The sequence below is a fragment of the Physeter macrocephalus genome, chromosome 3, assembly GCF_002837175.3.
Source record: "Physeter macrocephalus isolate SW-GA chromosome 3, ASM283717v5, whole genome shotgun sequence".
In the NCBI taxonomy this organism is placed as follows: domain Eukaryota; kingdom Metazoa; phylum Chordata; class Mammalia; order Artiodactyla; family Physeteridae; genus Physeter; species Physeter macrocephalus.
In genome coordinates this window covers 13,416,407-13,440,404 of record NC_041216.1, presented here as the reverse complement: position 1 = coordinate 13,440,404, position 23,998 = coordinate 13,416,407, and the positions used below count along the sequence as shown (strand labels likewise).

General features: G+C 40.1%; 2 protein-coding genes, 1 non-coding gene and 1 pseudogene across 5 annotated transcripts in view; 3 read left to right on the top strand and 1 right to left on the bottom strand.

Annotated features, from left to right (window-relative positions):
• Positions 1-4,592, top strand: part of LOC102986303 (mediator of RNA polymerase II transcription subunit 18) — a 6,804-nt gene extending 2,212 nt beyond the window's left edge. For all 3 annotated transcript variants that reach the window (XM_007100898.2, XM_055083407.1, XM_028487396.2), the window contains exon 3: positions 3,679-4,592. In XM_007100898.2, coding sequence (XP_007100960.1) covers positions 3,679-4,232 — 554 coding nt within the window. In that variant the 3' untranslated portion in view covers positions 4,233-4,592. The remainder of the gene's footprint in view (positions 1-3,678) is intronic.
• A 5,640-nt stretch (positions 4,593-10,232) lies between these two features.
• On the top strand, positions 10,233-11,437 carry LOC112065318 (mediator of RNA polymerase II transcription subunit 18-like). The gene has a single exon (XM_028487386.2). The coding sequence runs from the start codon at positions 10,504-10,506 to the stop codon at positions 11,095-11,097; it is 594 nt and encodes a 197-aa protein (XP_028343187.2). The 5' UTR covers positions 10,233-10,503; the 3' UTR covers positions 11,098-11,437.
• A 4,245-nt stretch (positions 11,438-15,682) lies between these two features.
• LOC112065370 (small nucleolar RNA SNORA40) lies at positions 15,683-15,808 on the bottom strand. Its single transcript, XR_002891997.1, has one exon. It is a non-coding gene; the product is annotated as a small nucleolar RNA SNORA40 (small nucleolar RNA).
• A 5,117-nt stretch (positions 15,809-20,925) lies between these two features.
• Positions 20,926-21,491, top strand: LOC102988842 (protein TEX261-like; annotated as a pseudogene).
• The last annotated feature ends 2,507 nt before the right edge of the window (positions 21,492-23,998 follow it).

Genomic DNA, 23,998 nt, shown 5'->3' with positions numbered 1-23,998 from the left:
TTTGCCTGAGCTATTTTAGTAACCCTATACTTATTACATTGCTTCCACTTTTTTTTTTTTTTTTTTTTTTTGCGGTGTGTGGCCTCTCACTGTTATGGCCTCTCCCGTTGTGGAGCACAGGCTCCGGACGCGCAGGCTCCAGACGTGCAGGCTCAGCGGCCATGGCTCACGGGCCCAGCCGCTCCGCTGCATGTGGGATCTTCCCGGACCGGGGCACGAACCCGCGTCCCCTGCATCGGCAGGCGGACTCTCAACCACTGCGCCACCAGGGAAGCCCTGCTTCCACTTTTGATTGTCTTTCTCTTCTCACACAACAGCTAGTAGTCTTTTTTTAAAAATTGTTTTAGTATTAAAAATATTCAAACATAAAGAAAGTAGAGACTAATATAATGAACACTCCATTTCTGTCATCTAGATTTCAGTTTCTGTCATTTTGCCATATTTGCTTTCTCTTTTTTCTTTTGCTGTTTTTAAAGACAGTTTCAGGGACTTCCCTGGTGGTCCAGTGGTTAAGACTCCGCACTTCCACTTCAGGGGGTGCGGGTTCGATCCCTGGTTGGGGAACTAAGCTCCCACATGCCTTGCAGCCAAAAAATTTTTTTAAAAAAATGACAGTTTCAGATCTCATAACATTTTACCCCAAAACATTTTCAGTATGCATCTCTAAAAAATAAAAATCAAGGATATTTTCCTTCATAACCCCAATACCATCATTATTATCTAAAAAATTAATAATGTTGTTTTTTGTGGGGTTTTTTGCGGTACGTGGGCCTCTCACTGCTGTGGCCTCTCCCGTTGTGGAGCACAGGCTCCGGACGCGCAGGCTCAGCAGCCATGGCTCACGGGCCTAGCTGCTCCTCAGCATGTGGGATCTTCCCGGACCGGGGCACGAACCCATGTCCCCTGCATCGGCAGGCGGACTCTCAACCACTGTGCCACCAGGGAAGCCCAATAATGTATTTTTAATATCATCTAATATCTAGTCCATATTCAAAAGTTTCCCCCTATCTTGCCCTCAAAATGTGTTTTGTATCCAGGGTATAATCACGTTTCATGCATTACATTCGATAACTGTGTCTCTTAAGCCTCTTTTAACTTGGACCAGTCTCCCCTCATTCCCACTTTTTTTCCCATGACCATGTCTTGTTGAAGAGTCTCTACCAGTTTTCCTGGAATGATCTTTTTAAAATGTAAATCCAGTCATCTCTTTCCCTGTTGTGTGGAGAATAAAGTGTGGAGCTAATAGCTTCCCAATGGCCTTAGAATAAAATACAGCCTTTAGCATGAGCTGTACATAAGACCTGTGTGCTTTGGCCCATCCCAAATCCTCAGTTCATTGTCATCTTCCATCTTGCTTACCACACTTCAGCCACACTGATATCCCTTCATTTCTTTGCATTCCCCAGGCCCTTTCCTACCTCTGGGCCTTTGCACTTGATTCCTCTGCCCTTATACTTTGTTCCAGCCCTTCAAATAGCCATTTTATTTTTATCCCTCAGTCCTCAGCTCAGTTGTCCTTCCCTTTGAGAGACCTTCTCTGACTACTCCAAGCCCTCAGAGAGGTCTCCTCTTCTCCACCCCCATCAGTTCCTCTCTCCCATCTCCCTTTTATTTCCCTGTATTTCTGTTTAATTGTTTACTTATTTATTTTTTGTTTCCCCCACTAAACTGTAATCTCTGTGAGGGCTGGACCCCCTACTTCCTAGCATGGTGCCTGGCACAGTATTCAGTAAGTATATGTTGAAGGAACCAGCACTTACAAAGCTCCTTAAATGTTTGAAGTATGAAATAACACATGTCTGACACTGTCCTGAATGTAGGACACAATGTATCCAATGTAGGACCCATTCCTTGCTCCCATCGTCATCTGTCCTATGATTACAGGGACCTGATCTGTTGCTTTCCCTCCAACACTACCCATTTCCAAAAATGTAGTCATTTGAGTCCCACTGTCAATATTTACCATAGTTACAGTAGTATATTTTTATTTACTTTAACAGATTTAGTCAATAAATGAATATGTTCCTAGCATTGGAGTAAGTATCAGCAGTAGAGGAAGAAAGATGTTTAAAAGTCAATACATAATTGATATATTGAAAGATGACTAAAAAATTGAGGTGCTAATGCTAAAAAGTAAAGCAGGGAAGTGGAAAGAGATTGGAGGGAGATAATGCTATTTTATTTAGGGCAATGAGAAAAGAGATCTCTGATAAAGTGACATTTGAGCAAAGATCTGAACAAAGTGATGGGGTGAGATATGCAGGTGTCTGAGAGAAGAACATTCTAAGCATAGGGACTAAGGGAAGGGGCTCTGAAGAGAAATACATTGTCAAACACTTGGCATTTTTAGGAAACAGCCGGAAAATCACTGTAGTTGGAGAGAGTGATCTGGGAGATAGTAGAAGGAAATGATCAACGTCAGGTAGCAGAGACCACAATTTGTAGGGCCTTGAAGACCGTGGTAAAGAATTTGGGATTTATTCTGAGTGACATGGGAAGCCATTGGAGGGTTCTGAGCAGAGAAGTGTCATTATCTGCCTATGTCCTAAAAACCAGCTGGCTGTTGTATGGAGGAGAGAAGAAAAAGGCAAGGATAGAAGCAGGGTACTGCAAAGACCAAGCAAGAAATGATGGAGACTTGGACTAGGTGGAAATGATTGAGTGAACTGGATTCTGCATATATTTAAAAAATGCAGAGTGGATGTAGGATGTGAGAGAAAGAAAGAAGTCAAAGCTGATTATGTGGTTTTTGGTTGGGCAGCTGGAAGCAGAGAATTGCCATTTACTATGATGGGGAAAACTGCAGGAGGAGTAAGATTTTGGAGGAAAAATCAACAGGTTGATATTGAACATGTTAAGATGAAGATGTCTTAGGCATCCAAGTGGAGAAGTTAGGTAGACAGTTGGATGTATGAGTCTGTAGTTCATGAGATATAAATATGGTAGTCCTCAGAACATAAATGATACTTAAAACCATAGGGCTGAATTAGGTCACCGAGGGAGGAAGAGATTGTTGATAGAGACGAAGACCAGGATTGAGTCCTAGGATCCTCCAATATTTTGGGAAGATGAAGACCCAGCAAAGATGACTTAAAAGGAATGGTCAGTGAGTTAGGTGAAGAACCAAGAGAGATTTGTGTCCCAGAGGCTGAGGGAAGAATAGATTTCAAAATGGGTATAATATAACAGCCATGTGAAATGCTGCCAGGAGGAAGAATAAGATGAGAACAAAGGACAGTGTATTTCTCTGAAGCAGTTCATTCTCTTTTACTTAAATATATTACATAAAAAGGAAATGTTATATTTTTTCTGTCACTGGAAAAATTTTGTTTTCTGAGACTAGAAGATAATTTTTAAAATAAATAACAAAACAGTATTATTATTCTAGGTAGATACTGTTGCCTGTTAAAGCCCAAAGCCTGCTGGAGATTAGCATTGTTAGAGAAGGCCTAACTATTCTAGTACCAAATAAGACAATGCAAAAAATTGAAAAGGGATTAACTTGTAATATAATATCTTGGCAGTATAACCCCTCTAAAATCTCATATATTGGGCCTGTGCTTTACAAAACATTGCACTAAACTGTTCTGATTTTTCATTCAAGTTTTTTCAATCTTTTGCTATTTCCATTACCCAGAATGAAAGATGGGACTCAATGGTACTTTTTTCCTTCTTCAGGAAGTGTTTTAGATCACAGCTTGGAAAGCCTCATCCACCGCCTTCGTGGTTTGTGTGATAACATGGAACCTGAGACTTTCCTTGACCACGAGATGGTATTCCTCCTTAAGGGGCAGCAGGCCAGTCCGTTTGTTCTAAGGGCTCGACGCTCTATGGATAGAGCAGGGGCACCCTGGCATCTGCGCTACCTGGGACAGCCAGAAATGGGAGACAAGAACCGCCATGCCCTGGTGCGTAACTGCGTGGACATTGCAACATCTGAGAACCTTACTGACTTCCTGATGGAAATGGGCTTCCGCATGGACCATGAGTTTGTTGCCAGGGGACACCTGTTCCGTAAGGGCATCATGAAGATCGTGGTGTACAAGATCTTCCGCATCTTGACACCAGGGAACACAGACAACACTGAGGCCTTGTCACTCTCCTACCTTGTGGAACTAAGTGTTGTTGCACCAGCTGGGCAGGATGTGGTGTCTGATGACATGAGGAACTTTGCAGAGCAGCTGAAACCTCTGGTTCACCTAGAGAAGATAGACCCCAAAAGGCTCATGTGACAAGGCAGTCTGTCCACCACTGGGGCTTGTCCTCAGCTGTTACAAAAAAAGATGTTATAATTGCCCTATTTCACCACTGCCAGCCAGGCATTCTTCCCTCAGGAAGGAGGACGATGAGAACTTAGTTGGTTCTTTGCACTGTTTTCCTCATATGGCCAGTTCACTTTTGTGACAGCCTTTCTAAATTAAAGACTAAGGATGACATGGAGAATCTAGATAATCCCTCTGCATAAAGAGGGGAAACTGGAATAAAATAGCTTTGGGGAATAAAAATCTTTTAATTGTTTTGCCATTTCTGTGTAAGTTTGTAAAACAGAGACTGAGTTTGTATTGTGCGGTAATAAAGGCTATAAAGAGAAATGTCTATGATTCTGATTCTTTACCCCATTCCCCTGCTAATTTGGGATGGACTCATCAACTGGAGCAAAAATATGACAGTTTTTTGTTTTAATTTTGATAGAGATGATAGTTTTTACCTTTCATAAAAGTAGCACATATTTGTAATTGAAAAAAATTTAAATTCAGACAAAAATAAGAAAACCTGTAATCCTGTTATTCAAAGAGATGTACTATTTTTATTTGTTTTATATCCTTCTAGTCTTTATTTTTGGAAATTTATGTATATGAGATATATTTATTTTAGAAAAATATTGTATATATACTGGTTTGTAATCTCCTTTTTTTGTTTAATTTATCATTAACATCTTTCCAGGACATTAGGCTACAATGTTTTTCTGGGTTTTTTTTAATTAATTAATTAACTATTTATTTATTTATTTATTTATTTGGTTGCTCCTTGTCTTAATTTCATCAGGCATGCTACTTAGTCGCAGTTCCAGGACTCCTTAGTTGCGGCACATGGGCTCCTTAGTTGCAGCAGGCGGGCTCCTTAGTTGTGGCATGTGAACTCTTAGTTGCGGCATGCATGTGGGATCTAGTTCCCTGACCAGGGTCTGAACCTGGGCCCCTTGCATTGGGAACATGGAGTTTTATCCACTGTGCCACCAGGGAAGTCCCTCTTCTGTTAAAAAAAATTTTTTTTGGTTATTATTATGTGTCAGTGCTATCCTAAGTGCTTTAGGTATGTTTACTAATTTAATCCTCGCAACAGACCCATTTTTTACAGGGAAACTGAGGTGCAGAGAGAGTAATTAGCTTTCCCTGAGCTATACAGCTACAAATTAGCAGAGCTTGTATTTAAATACTGATAATTGTAACTGCTATTTGTATCCTATCATTTGGATTTTCTGTAACTTAATTGATTTCCCCTACTTTGGGAATTTTAGTTTGATCCCAATTTTTTGCTTTTATAAACTGTCCTGTGATGCTAGTGTTTTTAATTAAATTTCTGTTGTCATCCATGATGATTCTTTAGGATAAATTCCATGAAACTGCTGAGTCAAAGAGTGTGCCTTGTTTTAAGTCGTCCACCATGCATTGCCAGATGCCTTCCAGAAATGTCCCAGTTTTCATTCCTACCAGTTTCCCAACACAGTTGCCAAAGGTGGGTGTGACGGTGAAAACTTATTTTTCCCATTTGATGATAAATGGTAACTGGTTTTAATTTTCTTTTAAAAATACTCATCAGTGAGGTTTAAATTTTTATATGTTTATTGGACATTTTTTTCTTAAATGAATTCCCTTTTCTTCATTGTTTGTCTTTATTAATTTGTAAACAGCTTTTATATAATTTGCCATTTATCATTTGAATCATTACAGTATTTGACATTTTAACACTGGCTGATTTCACTTAGTATAATGTCCTCGATGTTAACCCATATTGTAGCGTGTAACAGGATCTCCTTTTTTTTTTTTTTTTTTTTTTTTTGCGGTACGCTGGCCACTCACTGTTGTGGCCTCTCCCGTTGCGGAGCACAGGCTCCGGACGCGCAGGCCCAGCGGCCATGGCTTACGGGCCCAGCCGCTCTGCGGCATGTGGGATCTTCCCGGACCGGGTCAGGAACCCGTGTCCCCTGCATCGGCAGGAGGACTCTCAACCACTGCGCCACCAAGGAAGCCCCAGGATCTCCTTTTTAAAGGCTGAATAATGTTCCATTGTGTATGTACCACATTTTCTTTATCTGTCAAATTTGGGTTGCTTCCACCTCTTGGTTATCATGGATAATGCTCAGTGAACATGGGTGTGCAAATGTCTCTTCAAGATCCTGCTTCAAATTCTCTCAGATAAATACCCAGAAGTGAGATTAATGGATCATATGGTAATTCTATGATACTGTTAACTAGCTCCATTTTATAGATCAGGAAATAGAAGTGAAGTAACTTTCCCAGATGAGAAAACTCAAGACCCAGAGGGGGTAATGATTTTCAGGAGGTCATACAATGTTTAGTGCAAGAGTTTAGGCTTTAATTCAGATCATCCATTTAGTAACTTACTGTGAACAAAATAGGGTTGTTAATTTTCACTCCTCAAGCTGCACCTCCTTCAGTCTTTCCCATCTCAGTAAGTGCCACTGTCATTCACCAGTTGCTTGAGCCATGCATTCAGGAGTCAATGTCCATTTTTTATTTACCCCCACATGTAGTCCATTTCTAATTCTATTCATTTTACTTCCAAAATATGTATTAAATAAGTCTTTTCTCAACCTGCAGTACGACACCCTGGTCTATCATCCTTTGCCTGAACTATTTTAGTAACCCTATACTTATTACATTGCTTCCACTTTTTTTTTTTTTTTTTTTTTTTGCGGTGTGTGGCCTCTCACTGTTATGGCCTCTCCCGTTGTGGAGCACAGGCTCCGGACGCGCAGGCTCCAGACGTGCAGGCTCAGCGGCCATGGCTCACGGGCCCAGCCGCTCCGCTGCATGTGGGATCTTCCCGGACCGGGGCACGAACCCGCGTCCCCTGCATCGGCAGGCGGACTCTCAACCACTGCGCCACCAGGGAAGCCCTGCTTCCACTTTTGATTGTCTTTCTCTTCTCACACAACAGCTAGTAGTCTTTTTTTAAAAATTGTTTTAGTATTAAAAATATTCAAACATAAAGAAAGTAGAGACTAATATAATGAACACTCCATTTCTGTCATCTAGATTTCAGTTTCTGTCATTTTGCCATATTTGCTTTCTCTTTTTTCTTTTGCTGTTTTTAAAGACAGTTTCAGGGACTTCCCTGGTGGTCCAGTGGTTAAGACTCCGCACTTCCACTTCAGGGGGTGCGGGTTCGATCCCTGGTTGGGGAACTAAGCTCCCACATGCCTTGCAGCCAAAAAATTTTTTTAAAAAAATGACAGTTTCAGATCTCATAACATTTTACCCCAAAACATTTTCAGTATGCATCTCTAAAAAATAAAAATCAAGGATATTTTCCTTCATAACCCCAATACCATCATTATTATCTAAAAAATTAATAATGTTGTTTTTTGTGGGGTTTTTTGCGGTACGTGGGCCTCTCACTGCTGTGGCCTCTCCCGTTGTGGAGCACAGGCTCCGGACGCGCAGGCTCAGCAGCCATGGCTCACGGGCCTAGCTGCTCCTCAGCATGTGGGATCTTCCCGGACCGGGGCACGAACCCATGTCCCCTGCATCGGCAGGCGGACTCTCAACCACTGTGCCACCAGGGAAGCCCAATAATGTATTTTTAATATCATCTAATATCTAGTCCATATTCAAAAGTTTCCCCCTATCTTGCCCTCAAAATGTGTTTTGTATCCAGGGTATAATCACGTTTCATGCATTACATTCGATAACTGTGTCTCTTAAGCCTCTTTTAACTTGGACCAGTCTCCCCTCATTCCCACTTTTTTTCCCATGACCATGTCTTGTTGAAGAGTCTCTACCAGTTTTCCTGGAATGATCTTTTTAAAATGTAAATCCAGTCATCTCTTTCCCTGTTGTGTGGAGAATAAAGTGTGGAGCTAATAGCTTCCCAATGGCCTTAGAATAAAATACAGCCTTTAGCATGAGCTGTACATAAGACCTGTGTGCTTTGGCCCATCCCAAATCCTCAGTTCATTGTCATCTTCCATCTTGCTTACCACACTTCAGCCACACTGATATCCCTTCATTTCTTTGCATTCCCCAGGCCCTTTCCTACCTCTGGGCCTTTGCACTTGATTCCTCTGCCCTTATACTTTGTTCCAGCCCTTCAAATAGCCATTTTATTTTTATCCCTCAGTCCTCAGCTCAGTTGTCCTTCCCTTTGAGAGACCTTCTCTGACTACTCCAAGCCCTCAGAGAGGTCTCCTCTTCTCCACCCCCATCAGTTCCTCTCTCCCATCTCCCTTTTATTTCCCTGTATTTCTGTTTAATTGTTTACTTATTTATTTTTTGTTTCCCCCACTAAACTGTAATCTCTGTGAGGGCTGGACCCCCTACTTCCTAGCATGGTGCCTGGCACAGTATTCAGTAAGTATATGTTGAAGGAACCAGCACTTACAAAGCTCCTTAAATGTTTGAAGTATGAAATAACACATGTCTGACACTGTCCTGAATGTAGGACACAATGTATCCAATGTAGGACCCATTCCTTGCTCCCATCGTCATCTGTCCTATGATTACAGGGACCTGATCTGTTGCTTTCCCTCCAACACTACCCATTTCCAAAAATGTAGTCATTTGAGTCCCACTGTCAATATTTACCATAGTTACAGTAGTATATTTTTATTTACTTTAACAGATTTAGTCAATAAATGAATATGTTCCTAGCATTGGAGTAAGTATCAGCAGTAGAGGAAGAAAGATGTTTAAAAGTCAATACATAATTGATATATTGAAAGATGACTAAAAAATTGAGGTGCTAATGCTAAAAAGTAAAGCAGGGAAGTGGAAAGAGATTGGAGGGAGATAATGCTATTTTATTTAGGGCAATGAGAAAAGAGATCTCTGATAAAGTGACATTTGAGCAAAGATCTGAACAAAGTGATGGGGTGAGATATGCAGGTGTCTGAGAGAAGAACATTCTAAGCATAGGGACTAAGGGAAGGGGCTCTGAAGAGAAATACATTGTCAAACACTTGGCATTTTTAGGAAACAGCCGGAAAATCACTGTGGTTGGAGAGAGTGATCTGGGAGATAGTAGAAGGAAATGATCAACGTCAGGTAGCAGAGACCACAATTTGTAGGGCCTTGAAGACCGTGGTAAAGAATTTGGGATTTATTCTGAGTGACATGGGAAGCCATTGGAGGGTTCTGAGCAGAGAAGTGTCATTATCTGCCTATGTCCTAAAAACCAGCTGGCTGTTGTATGGAGGAGAGAAGAAAAAGGCAAGGATAGAAGCAGGGTACTGCAAAGACCAAGCAAGAAATGATGGAGACTTGGACTAGGTGGAAATGATTGAGTGAACTGGATTCTGCATATATTTAAAAAATGCAGAGTGGATGTAGGATGTGAGAGAAAGAAAGAAGTCAAAGCTGATTATGTGGTTTTTGGTTGGGCAGCTGGAAGCAGAGAATTGCCATTTACTATGATGGGGAAAACTGCAGGAGGAGTAAGATTTTGGAGGAAAAATCAACAGGTTGATATTGAACATGTTAAGATGAAGATGTCTTAGGCATCCAAGTGGAGAAGTTAGGTAGACAGTTGGATGTATGAGTCTGTAGTTCATGAGATATAAATATGGTAGTCCTCAGAACATAAATGATACTTAAAACCATAGGGCTGAATTAGGTCACCGAGGGAGGAAGAGATTGTTGATAGAGACGAAGACCAGGATTGAGTCCTAGGATCCTCCAATATTTTGGGAAGATGAAGACCCAGCAAAGATGACTTAAAAGGAATGGTCAGTGAGTTAGGTGAAGAACCAAGAGAGATTTGTGTCCCAGAGGCTGAGGGAAGAATAGATTTCAAAATGGGTATAATATAACAGCCATGTGAAATGCTGCCAGGAGGAAGAATAAGATGAGAACAAAGGACAGTGTATTTCTCTGAAGCAGTTCATTCTCTTTTACTTAAATATATTACATAAAAAGGAAATGTTATATTTTTTCTGTCACTGGAAAAATTTTGTTTTCTGAGACTAGAAGATAATTTTTAAAATAAATAACAAAACAGTATTATTATTCTAGGTAGATACTGTTGCCTGTTAAAGCCCAAAGCCTGCTGGAGATTAGCATTGTTAGAGAAGGCCTAACTATTCTAGTACCAAATAAGACAATGCAAAAAATTGAAAAGGGATTAACTTGTAATATAATATCTTGGCAGTATAACCCCTCTAAAATCTCATATATTGGGCCTGTGCTTTACAAAACATTGCACTAAACTGTTCTGATTTTTCATTCAAGTTTTTTCAATCTTTTGCTATTTCCATTACCCAGAATGAAAGATGGGACTCAATGGTACTTTTTTCCTTCTTCAGGAAGTGTTTTAGATCACAGCTTGGAAAGCCTCATCCACCGCCTTCGTGGTTTGTGTGATAACATGGAACCTGAGACTTTCCTTGACCACGAGATGGTATTCCTCCTTAAGGGGCAGCAGGCCAGTCCGTTTGTTCTAAGGGCTCGACGCTCTATGGATAGAGCAGGGGCACCCTGGCATCTGCGCTACCTGGGACAGCCAGAAATGGGAGACAAGAACCGCCATGCCCTGGTGCGTAACTGCGTGGACATTGCAACATCTGAGAACCTTACTGACTTCCTGATGGAAATGGGCTTCCGCATGGACCATGAGTTTGTTGCCAGGGGACACCTGTTCCGTAAGGGCATCATGAAGATCGTGGTGTACAAGATCTTCCGCATCTTGACACCAGGGAACACAGACAACACTGAGGCCTTGTCACTCTCCTACCTTGTGGAACTAAGTGTTGTTGCACCAGCTGGGCAGGATGTGGTGTCTGATGACATGAGGAACTTTGCAGAGCAGCTGAAACCTCTGGTTCACCTAGAGAAGATAGACCCCAAAAGGCTCATGTGACAAGGCAGTCTGTCCACCACTGGGGCTTGTCCTCAGCTGTTACAAAAAAAGATGTTATAATTGCCCTATTTCACCACTGCCAGCCAGGCATTCTTCCCTCAGGAAGGAGGACGATGAGAACTTAGTTGGTTCTTTGCACTGTTTTCCTCATATGGCCAGTTCACTTTTGTGACAGCCTTTCTAAATTAAAGACTAAGGATGACATGGAGAATCTAGATAATCCCTCTGCATAAAGAGGGGAAACTGGAATAAAATAGCTTTGGGGAATAAAAATCTTTTAATTGTTTTGCCATTTCTGTGTAAGTTTGTAAAACAGAGACTGAGTTTGTATTGTGCGGTAATAAAGGCTATAAAGAGAAATGTCTATGATTCTGATTCTTTACCCCATTCCCCTGCTAATTTGGGATGGACTCATCAACTGGAGCAAAAATATGACAGTTTTTTGTTTTAATTTTGATAGAGATGATAGTTTTTACCTTTCATAAAAGTAGCACATATTTGTAATTGAAAAAAATTTAAATTCAGACAAAAATAAGAAAACCTGTAATCCTGTTATTCAAAGAGATGTACTATTTTTATTTGTTTTATATCCTTCTAGTCTTTATTTTTGGAAATTTATGTATATGAGATATATTTATTTTAGAAAAATATTGTATATATACTGGTTTGTAATCTCCTTTTTTTGTTTAATTTATCATTAACATCTTTCCAGGACATTAGGCTACAATGTTTTTCTGGGTTTTTTTTAATTAATTAATTAACTATTTATTTATTTATTTATTTATTTGGTTGCTCCTTGTCTTAATTTCATCAGGCATGCTACTTAGTCGCAGTTCCAGGACTCCTTAGTTGCGGCACATGGGCTCCTTAGTTGCAGCAGGCGGGCTCCTTAGTTGTGGCATGTGAACTCTTAGTTGCGGCATGCATGTGGGATCTAGTTCCCTGACCAGGGTCTGAACCTGGGCCCCTTGCATTGGGAACATGGAGTTTTATCCACTGTGCCACCAGGGAAGTCCCTCTTCTGTTAAAAAAAATTTTTTTTGGTTATTATTATGTGTCAGTGCTATCCTAAGTGCTTTAGGTATGTTTACTAATTTAATCCTCGCAACAGACCCATTTTTTACAGGGAAACTGAGGTGCAGAGAGAGTAATTAGCTTTCCCTGAGCTATACAGCTACAAATTAGCAGAGCTTGTATTTAAATACTGATAATTGTAACTGCTATTTGTATCCTATCATTTGGATTTTCTGTAACTTAATTGATTTCCCCTACTTTGGGAATTTTAGTTTGATCCCAATTTTTTGCTTTTATAAACTGTCCTGTGATGCTAGTGTTTTTAATTAAATTTCTGTTGTCATCCATGATGATTCTTTAGGATAAATTCCATGAAACTGCTGAGTCAAAGAGTGTGCCTTGTTTTAAGTCGTCCACCATGCATTGCCAGATGCCTTCCAGAAATGTCCCAGTTTTCATTCCTACCAGTTTTCCAACACAGTTGCCAAAGGTGGGTGTGACGGTGAAAACTTATTTTTCCCATTTGATGATAAATGGTAACTGGTTTTAATTTTCTTTTAAAAATACTCATCAGTGAGGTTTAAATTTTTATATGTTTATTGGACATTTTTTTCTTAAATGAATTCCCTTTTCTTCATTGTTTGTCTTTATTAATTTGTAAACAGCTTTTATATAATTTGCCATTTATCATTTGACTTTTAATGGATTTTTAAAAATAACGGTTCTGAGTGGGATAAATGTTGATTATTTTAATACTTATAGCGTTTTGTTTTTTTTTAATTTTAGGCTGCGTTGGGTCTTCGTTGCTGCACGCGGGCTTTCTCTAGTTGCGGCGAGTGGGGGCTACTCTGTTGCGGCGCACGGGCTTCTCATTGCGGAGCGTGGGCTCTAGGCACGCGGGCTTCAGTAGTTGTGGCACGCAGGCTCAGTAGTTGTGGCTCGAGGGCTCTAGAGCACAGGCTCAGTAGTTGTGGCACACGGGCTTAGTTGCTCCGCGGCATGTGGGATCTTCCCAGACCAGGGCTTGAACCCGTGTCCCCTACATTGGCAGGCGGATTCTAAACCACTGTGCCACCAGGGAAGCCCACTTGTAGAGTTTTTAATACACTGGAGAGAGATTGGCCTTTTAAAAATGGTTGGTCACTCAAAATTTTCATTTTCTTCTGGAACCTCCACTGAGATAATACCCCAGTTGAGGTATTACATTGGATAGATCATAATTCTCTTTGGACCTCGGTTTGCCACTTGAAAGATCGTATGAATACTCTGTTAAGAGGTTTTGGGCAAGTAACAGAAAACCTGTCCAAAGCTGCCTTAAATGGTAAGGATGGTGTTATCTCATTTAAGGGTAAGTTCAAAGATAGGGTAGCTTCCAAGTTGGTTAGCTGGTATTTCTCTGGCTCTGGGATCCTTTTCTTGGCTTTCCCTTGCATATTTTCAAGATAGCTTTTACCCCCTTCAGTTGCAGATTTCATGAGTAAATCTTGTTCCTCCTTTCATAGCATATTAGAAGGATGATTCAAGCAAGGTCCCTTTCTTATTTTGTAGTCTTACACTTTATTCCTAAACTCTATTCTCATTCTATCCTATAGGCACCCATTCTGATATGTTCAATGTATGTCTGTGACGCTTGTAAAATCTGTAGAGTTATGTAAGTATGTTCAATCCACATAAATGATATTATGCCATAAATGTTCCATTTTGGGACTTCCCTGCTGGCTCAGTGGTTAAGAATCCGCCTGCCAATTCACGGCACACGGGTTCAAGCCCTGGTCCGGGAAGATCCCACATGCTGTGGAGCAACTAAGCCCGCAAGCCACAACTACTGAGCCCGCGTGCCACAACTACTGAAGCCCGCGCACCTAGAGCCGGTGCTCCACAACAAGAGAAGCCACGGCAATGAGAAGCCCGTGCACCACAACGAAGAGTAGCCCCTGCTCGCCGCAACTAGAGAAAGCCCGCGCGCAGCAACAAAGACCCAACGCAGCCAAAAGTAAATAAATAAATGTTTTTTCTTACTTTTTAAAATTATTATTGCTTTTGTGATATTCTCTTGTTGCTATACGTAAACCTAACTTACAACTTGAACTTGCATATGCTTTCATGTTAACAGTAATATTAGTACTTAAATAGTGCTTAACTGTTTCAGATGGTTTAAATGTTTTAACTCATACTTCTCCCAACAACCCTGTGAGGTAGATATTATTACTCCCATTTTGTAGATAAAAATGAGGCGCAGATTACTCAAATTTTTACTTCTATTGTAAGTGGTGGAGCCTGAATTTCAACTCCAGCGGTCTAGCTCCAGATTCCAGGTACATAGCCACTGTGCATCCACCATGTTTTACTCATTCACTCTTTTTTTTTTTTTTACTTTATTTATTTATTTATTTTAATATAAGTTTATTTTTTAAGTTTTTTTAACATCTTTACTGGAGTATAATTGCTTTACAATGGTGTGTTAGTTTCTGCTTTACAACAAAGTGAATCAGTTATACATACACATATGTTCCCATATCTCTTCCCTCTCAGTCACTCATTTGATGATAGAACTCTAGATTGCCTTCAACTCTCTATTACTATTAAAAATGCAAAACTAGGGACTTCCCTGGCGGTCCAGTGGTTAAGACTCCACGCTTCCACTGCAGGGGGCATGGGTTCGATCCCTGGTCAGAGAACTAAGGATCCCGCATGCCATGCTGCACAGTGGCAAAAAAAAAAAAAAAAAAAAAAAAAAATAAGCAAAAATAAGCAAGTTTGTATATTGACGTGAATATTCCTCTGAACTATGCAATTGGGCGTGCTCAATTTGCCAAAAATGGCCAGGTTACTTTTCAGAATGGCCGTGCTAATTCCTATCACCAGTACACAAGAACTCATAACCACCAATCTTCGGTGTTAGCATCTTTCTCATTTCTTCCAGTTTTCTTTTTCTTTTTTTATGTTCTTATATATGGCAAATTATTTAAGTCAATAAATTTTTAAGGCATTTCACACATTCTGATTCCTTCCACTGCCAATCACCTTAGTTCCTCCAGTGTTTGAGTCATACTCTTCAAGATAGCCCTTTCAAAAAGAATCTTTGCTCAGTCCACAGTTGTCATGTCAGTCAGTCAGTCTCCCATTCTTTTAGTTGGGCTTCTTTGATCTCCAATGGAATATGGACATACTCCAAAATTCCCCACGTGTGATCTTTGGGATCCAATTTCCTCAAGCAATTTACTTTTGGACCATGTTTAGGGTCAGAGGAAATGGATCTGCCTGCTTCTGAATTTTAGACACCCTCTAAACATGCATTAAGTTCAAATCATATTCACTCCTAAGCTATCATAGCTTAGAACAGTACAGATCGTTGGGATATGCCGATACCTTTTTAAAGTCCAGACACTGTGTTTTCAAGATAGAAGCCTAAAAAAGGAAGTCATCTTTTTTCATGTCAACATTAGAGTACTAAATCAGCATAGCTGATAATTTCCCACATATCTTAAGCTTTTAAATTATCGATTCTATAGTCCTGGAAGCAACCTTTGTGTTTATTAATACCCCCACCACTTGAATCTGTTTCAGGTACCATGTTCCTTCTTATCTGTATCAAAACTCATACTGAGCAATGAGTTCTACGTTGCAAAAGAGGATTTATTTTTGCACCCATCTATAAGTCTTTGTCTACAGAGTAACAAAAACAAACATACGTGCTATTAATTTTTGCCAGTCTGGTGGAAGTAAAGTGGCAGCTCTTGGCTGTCTTGATTTGCATTTCTCTGATTATAATTAAATTTGAGCCCTTTTTTTCTTTTTTTTTTGTATGCTTAGTATGTGAAACTAAGGTATTTATATATCCTTTGCTTATTTTCCTATTTGATTTCCTGTCTTGTTGATTTGTAGGAATTCTTTGTATATTCTAGACATTCTTTTATTTGTTTTAAACACTGCAAATACTTTCTCCCAGTGCCTATTTATATCCTTTGCCTACTTTTTTAAAATTTGATTTCCTGTCTTCTTAGTTTGTAGGAATTGTGTGTATATTCTAGACATTATTCCTTGTTTGTTTTAAACATTGCAAATACCTTCTCCCAGTCTGCAACCTTCATGTTAACTTTGTGATGTCATTAATTAAGCAGATGTCCTAAATTTTGACCTTAGAATTTGGAGTCTTGTTTAGGAAGTCTTTATTTATACCTGGGTAACAGATTTTCCTATATTTTCTAATATTAGCTTTATAGTTTTAACTTTCACATTTATGTCTTTAATCCATCTGGAGTCCACTTTTAACATAGTTTCAAGTAAAAATTCAGCTTTTTTCTCTATACAGTGAATTCATTTTTCTATAACTGTCAGAAAAACAATCTTTCCAGTGTTTTGTGATGCCACCTTTATCACATATTAAGTTCCCATGTATATACTTTATTTATAAGCTCTCCATTCTATTCCGTTGATCCTTTTCTTTGTTTCAGTGCCAGCAACACAATATTTTTATTACTGTGGCTTCGTGGTAGAGCCAGTTCTACCAGTAGGGCAGGTCTCCCTACTTTTATTTCCCTCTGAAAATAGACTTAGCTTTCATAGACCTTTATTCTTTCATATTCATTTTAGAGTGGGTTTTAGTTTCTCAACATTACTACTGGAATTTTTATTGGAATTTCATTGAACACATATAGATTAATTTGGGGGAGAACTGACATCTTTGCATGGAACACTCCCTTACCAGAATTCAATGTGGCAGGCTTCCTTCATCTCTTTCAGGTCTTTGCTGAAACATCAGGAAAGCCTTCCCTGACCATCCTAAATTAAGTAGCACCCTCACTCCTCATCACTCTTTCTTTCTCTTATTTAATCTTTTTCATAGCATTTATTACTATCCAACTTTAGATTATTTAATCACTGCTTCTCTGCTAAAGATGTAAGATTCGTGAGGATAGGTGCCCTGTTTTGTTCTCTGCTGCACCCCTAGTACCCAGAACAATGCCTGGCATATGGTGGCCACTCTGAATATTTGTTAAATAAATGAATAAAATCTTTACACTACTGAAGTTATATGAATTATGACATTTATTCAGGCCTTCTAATGTCCCTGAATGGAGTTTAGTTTTTTTCCTTGATAAACTTCTTAGGCATTGCTTTGTGGTAAGGGAAGTTTGCCTGCCATTCCAGTAAACAATAAATGTTGCCTGCCATCAAGGCATCAGGCACTACAGCCACCTCCCCACACCCACAACAGTGCACCCTGAGGAGAATTCAGGATAGAGGAAAATAGGAAATATTCTGTGCTCAGGATACTGGCCCTAGAGAGTTAAACTGCATATCTAAGGAAAAATTTCAGTGAGCCCAGAATCTTGCATCTTCCCATATGTAGAAAAGCTCTAAAATCACTAACTTGAGATGTTTGTTTCTTGTGATTAGCAGTAATCGTTTGATGTTCGTCTACATGGTTTTTCAGCAAAAACTCTCCTATATATACTGGCTCCTCCCTTACCTCTTCGGAGTAGTTCCTCAGAGCTATCTGAGAGGCTATCTCCCAGGCTCTAGTCCTCAGGTCCCGAATAAAACTTAACTTGCAACTTTTAGGTCGTGTGTTTTTCTTCAGTCCACAGTTTTTAGGCCAATTACTATAGACCAGGAGTTGGCAAACTACACCTGTGCATGTCAGCCTGTGCTCTGGTTTTGTAAATAAAATTTTATTGGAACATCCACATTCATTCATTTAATACTGTCTATGGCTGCTTTTGTTCAACAGTGACAGAGTTGAATGGCTGCAACAGACACCACATGACCTGCCAAACAGAAACTATTTACTGTTTGCTCTTTACAGAAAGAGTTTGCAAATCTTTGCTATAGACTTTAGTTGCTACTGTAGATTGTGTTATATTTTTTATTACATTTTAAGGTTGTTATTCCTAATAGAGAAGAACACTATTGAAATTTGCAAGATGATTTCTATTCTTGCAAACTTGATAATAACTCTTTTATAGTTCTGATAGTTTGCCTGCTGATTATATTGTGTTTTCCATGTAGACTATCATATCATTGGCAAGAATGGCAAGCAAAAGAGTACATACATCTTTCACTTTTTCTCATCTAAAAGAATTGGCCAGACTCTCCAAGACTCTAGATAACACTAATAATGAGCATCCACGACTTAGTCCTGACCTTAATGCTACTGCATCAAGTTTCTCTAAGTATGAAAAAAATAATAATTTTTACCCTTTGGTCCATCAATGTGGTGAATTATATTGACAGATTATCTGCTGTTGGGCCATCCTAGTACTCCTGGGATAACTCCTATGCATCATGATTTTATCCTTTAAATGCCCTGTTGGATTTGAGTACCTATTATTTTGTTTAGGGTATTTGCTCTGTGGACTACCTTAATTGCCATCCAGAGATCTATGCAATGTGACTACTCCCTATTTTTCCAACCTCTCTGCTGGAACTACAAGCTAAGCACTATGCTAGACACTGGGTTACAGCAGAGGCTAAGATATAGTCCCTGTCTTTAATAGCTCCCATTATAATGGCAGAAACAGACATTTATACAGTTTGTGTAGTCACCAAAGGTATGCAAACAAAGGGCTCCTTCCCAAAACAAATGAATCTTTAGCACTGAACAAGAAGGTTTGCTTCCTTTTTCTTGGATGTAACTCAATACTCTTGCTTATGTATTATCTTCCTTAATACCCTTTCACTTTTGCCTTTTCCACTCATCTCTGGCTATGTGACACCTACACAACCAAAAAGCAAGATCAAATAATGTATGTAACACAGTGCTTAAGGGCTCAGATTTGAGAGACAAATAGGTTCGAGTTCTAGCTATGTCATTTACTAGCTATGTGACCTTGGACATATTGCATCACTTCCAGAGAATCCATTTCCTCGTCTGTCAAATTTAGAATAATAATAATACATTCATCACAAAGAGGATATAATGAACTGACCTTTGTGAAGGCTTTCAACACAGGGCCTGACAAACCACCAGGATTTTCCCTTTCTATCCTTCTATGATCATTCCTGGAACACAAGAAGGTCACGAAGTCTCTTTCCTGTGACTTCTGCAACTTGATGGTAGCTAAATAGCATCACTTGTTTTACATTTCATCATGTTCCCTATACAGTAATTCTTTGTATATCTTGGCTTCTAGTGCTACTATTTAAGAGCTATTTGTCTATTGGGCAAGTTATTTAAACTCTCAGAATATCTATTTTCTCATCTATAAAACAAGCATAATTACAAGAGTATTTCATAGAGTTGTCCTATGAATTAAATGATCAATATGCATAAAGGCCTAGCACAGTGCTTGGCACATAAGTGCTTAACACTTGATAGCTGTTTTCAATTTTAGTATTATTAATAAGGCTATATGCTTCTTAAGGGGAGAAATTGTATTTTGTAATATAGTATAAGGTCTAAGAGCACAGACTCTGGAGTCTTCAGTTCAAATCTGAACACCACAAGTATGTTGCTCAAGCTGGGTAAATCTCTCTAGGCCTCAGTCTTCTTATCTGCAAAATGGGGATGATTAAAAAAAAACCCACAACAGTTCCTGGAGGTTGTTGTAGAGATTAAAGGAGAGAATACACTTATTTGGCATTTAGCAGAGTGCCTGACATAAATACTGATTTATTGAGCAATTATCATGTGCCAGGTTATGTGCTAAATGTTTTATTTAGCCTTGTTCTAAATATTTTTTTCTGTGAACCCCATAACCCCTGCTTAGTACTACTCATATACTAACCTTTCAAATATTTATTGAATGAATGAGTGAGTGAATTAGTGAATGCTGACTTGTAGACCATAAGAATTTTGCCTGCATTAGCTGGTTTGTCCCAGGTTAACACTTCTCATTCCTCTGCGATGAGTTAGTGTATAAGCTATGAGGTTCAGCATCTGTAAAAAGCAGGAGAGCATGGAAAGGGGGTAGATTTTAGACCCTGACTCTTTTACTCTAGAGAAATCACTCATCCTTTAGTGCTTGGATTTATTTCTCAGAACTGGTAAAATGAATTATAAAATGTTGCTGTAGGCAAAAGTGATAAAATTTACATTTAAGGTCATGGAGAACATAGAGAAAGGAACACCTCTTTGGAGGAAATAAAAATCAATGTAACTGTTCTTGAGGGCAGTTAGCCTAAGGAAATAATTAAGGATTGTGCACAAAGGTATAGTATAAGGCATCTTATACTACATTACCATGTTAGTGATTGTATAAATCAAAAAATAGAAATAATCTAGATGTCTCATAAAAGTAAGTGGAATAATTAAATGATACTTCATCCACAAAATGGCTGCATGGATATCGTGCAGCCATTCAAAAAAAAGAAAATGTGTGGAAAATGAATTTAGCAACATGGAAAAATGTGCCAGTTCGTTAACTTATTGACTTTGTGACCTTAGGCAAATTACTTCTCTGCTTCAGTCTCATCATTCAATGGGAGTACTAATATTGCCTTCCTTATAGAATTATCATGAGGACTAAATGAATTATTACATGTAAAACTACTTGGAATTGTACCTGACCCATAGTAAACATTATGTAGATATGAGTTATAATTATTATGTGGGGGAAAAAAAAGTTTAAAAACAACGTGTATGGTATGATTGATATATATATATATATATATTTTTTTTTTTTTTTTTTTTTTTTTTTAATTTCCCCACACCTTGCAGGATCTTAGTTCCCCAACCAGGTATTGAAACTGTGTGCCGGAGGCGGGAACCCGGCGGCGGTGGCGGAGGCTCCGTGTCGCCGGAGCCCGAGCGCGCAGGCTGGTCCCGGCTGTCGAGGGGCGGGCGGCCAAGGCAAGGGCGCCACGTGGTTCATGTATGTGCTGAGCTGGCTGTCGCTCTTCATCACGTTGGCCGTCGCAGCCGGACTCTATTACCTGGCAGAATTGATAGAAGAATACACAGTGGCCACCCGCAGGATCATAGAATATAGGATCTGGTTCTCCACAGCTGTGCTGATTGGCCTCTACGTTTTCGAGCGCTTCCCCACCTACATGATTGGCGTGGGCCTCTTCCTGGTCTACCTGGTCTACTTTGACCTCCTCCAGACCTTCCCCTTCATCATGCTCACCTCGCCTAACTTCATCCTGTCGTGTGGGCTAGTGGTGGTGAATCATTACCTAGCGTTTCAGTTTTTTGCAGAGGAATATTATCCTTTCTCAGAGGTCCTGGCCTATTTCACTTTCTGTGGATAATCCCGTTTGCGTTCTTTGTGTCACCATCAGCTGGGGAGAACGTCCTGCATGCCACCATGCAGCCTGGAGATGATGTGGTCTCCAATTACTTCACCAAAAGCAAGCGGGGCAAACGCTTAGGGATCCTGGTTGTCTTCTCCTTCATCAAAGAGGCCATTCTATGCAGTCGGCAGAACATATACTGACCTTGTGTGGAGGGGATGCTGGGGCAAGATCAGGAGAGTCAGGCCTCTGGGCCTCTGCACTAGATGGGGGCCGGGAGCTGGAAGGCACCTTTCCCCAGCCCTGGCCCTCCTTCCCTCGACTCCCCCAGAAGCCCCCATCCCCACCGTCCTCAGGAGGCTCAGCTTGGCTCAGATCTGATGCTGCCAGAGGCTGGGACCTCAGAGGGCGCCAGGGAGGATGCGGTGCCTGCTTAGCCAGGAGGCCATGGTCCACCTGGGTGTGCAGAAGCTGAGCTCCTGTGGCCCTCCCGCCCCCTCCTGTGATGGGTCAGGAGTTCTGGCTCAACCAGGGCAGGCGGGGCAGGGGCCGTGAAGCTGGAGAGCAGACAGGGATAATTGCTATGGGCAGATGGCCGTGGGGAGGGGCCGTGGCTTAGCACTTGCAAGAGAAAGTTTTTGCTGTTGAACTGTGATTTCTGTCCAAGCGCTGATTCCCGTTTGAATAAAGATTCTAGGTGGCCCTGTTTGCCTTAATACCCTGAAAAAAAAAAGAAAAGAAAGAAAGAAACTGTGTCCCCTGCAGTGGAAGCATGGAGTCCTAACCACTGGACCACCAGGGAATTCCCTGGTGTGCTATTTTTTATAAAACATGTTTTATAGAGAAAATGGTGTGAGGGTAAATACTTCAAAATATTAATGGTCTTTGCTTGGTGTTGGAAATAAGCTGTACTTTTTATTGTTTCTGCCTGTCTTTTTTTTAAAAAAAAACGATGAATGTATATTTCATATGTAACTGAAAAGTAATAATAGTTAAAACAGTAAGAGATCATTGCTTTTGTAGGGGAGTAATGGGTATCTGGAATTTTCCACCCTGTCTGTGCTCTGCTTTTTTTTTTTTTTTAATTTATTTATTTTTGGCTGCGTTGGGTCTTCGTTGCGGTGCGCGGGCTTCTCATTGCAGTGGCTTCTCTTGTTGCGGAACACAGGCTCTAGGCACATGGGCTTCAGTAGTTGCGGCTCATGGGCTCAGTAGTTGTGGCTCACGGGCTCTAGAGCGTAGGCTCAGTAGTTGTGGCACATATATATATATATATATGTATTCTTGTTCAGATTCTTTTCCCTGTATATAGCAAAGAGATTCAGTCATATATACATATATATTCTTTTTCAGAATCTTTTCCGTTATAGGTTATTACAAAATATTGAGTATATTTCTCTGTGCTGTACAGTAGGTCCTCATTGGTTACCTATTTTATATATAGTAGTATGTATATATTAATCCCAGTCTCCTAATTTATTCCCCCCCCTTTCCCCTTTAGTAACCATAAATTTGTTTTCTATGTCTCTGGGTCTATTTCTGTTTTGCATATAAGCTCATTTGTATCATTGTATCATTTTTTTTTGTTAGATTCCACATATAAGCAATATCATATGATATTTGTCTTCCTCTGTCTGGCTTACTTCACTTAGTATGATAATCTCTAGGTCCATCCATGTTGCTGCAAGTGGCATTATTTCATTCTTTTTATGGCTGAGTAATATTCATATATATATGTATATCACATCATCGTCTACTCTTTGAAATACACTCCACTTTGTTACAACTTAGATTTTGAGGGATTGTTCTGTTACTTTGAGGCAGACACAAAAGAGGATACAAGAGCAGCAGAGTTCTTGAATGCAACAGTCTTCAGTGTGTCTCTCTCTTGAGTCATAGTGCTCCAATCTGGATAGGTGGCATCCAGATGCTATGTCTGGAGCCCAGTTGTCATCCTAGAATGTTCCTTACAGCCACTCGGGAATTCTCTTTGCTTCTCTCCTGTGTTGACTCTCCTGTTTCCTGAATCCCATAACTTTCTTTCTCTTTTCTAAAACAAAAATGTAGATTTAACTGACATATAACATTGTATTAATTCAGGTGTACAACATAATGATTCATTATATGTATACATTCAAAATGATCACAGTAAGGCTAGTTAACATCCATCACTGCACAGTTTTTTCCCTTGTGATGAGAACTTTTACCATCTACTCCATAACTTTCTCTATCTTTTTTTGCCCTCTAGTTTTGGTGGCCATGTCTTATGAAAGAATGCACTAGAAGTAAAGTCTTCTCTTGTTGCAGAGCATGGGCTCTAGGCATGCGGGCTTCAGTAGTTGTGGCATGCGGGCTTCAGTAGTTGTGGCATGCGGGCTTCAGTAGTTGTGGCATGCGGGCTTCAGTAGTTGTGGCATGCAGCCTCAGTAGTTGTGGCACACGGGCTTAGTTGCTCCGCGGCATGTGGGATCTTCCCGGGCCAGGGCTCAAACCTGTGTCCCCTGCATTGGCAGGCAGATTCTTAACCACTATGCCACCAGAGAAGTCCGAAGTAAAGTTTTTTAACACCTTGTATATCTTTTTTGGTTTTTTGGCCAGGCCGTGCACCTGTGTCCCCTGCATTGGCAGGCAGATTCTTAACCACTATGCCACCAGAGAAGTCCGAAGTAAAGTTTTTTAACACCTTGTATATCTTTTTTTTTGGCCAGGC

What these genes read in the sequence shown, in the direction of transcription:
- LOC112065318 (XM_028487386.2), top strand. Translation starts at nt 10,504, where the DNA reads ATGAAAGATGGGACTCAATGGTACTTTTTTCCTTCTTCAGGAAGTGTT.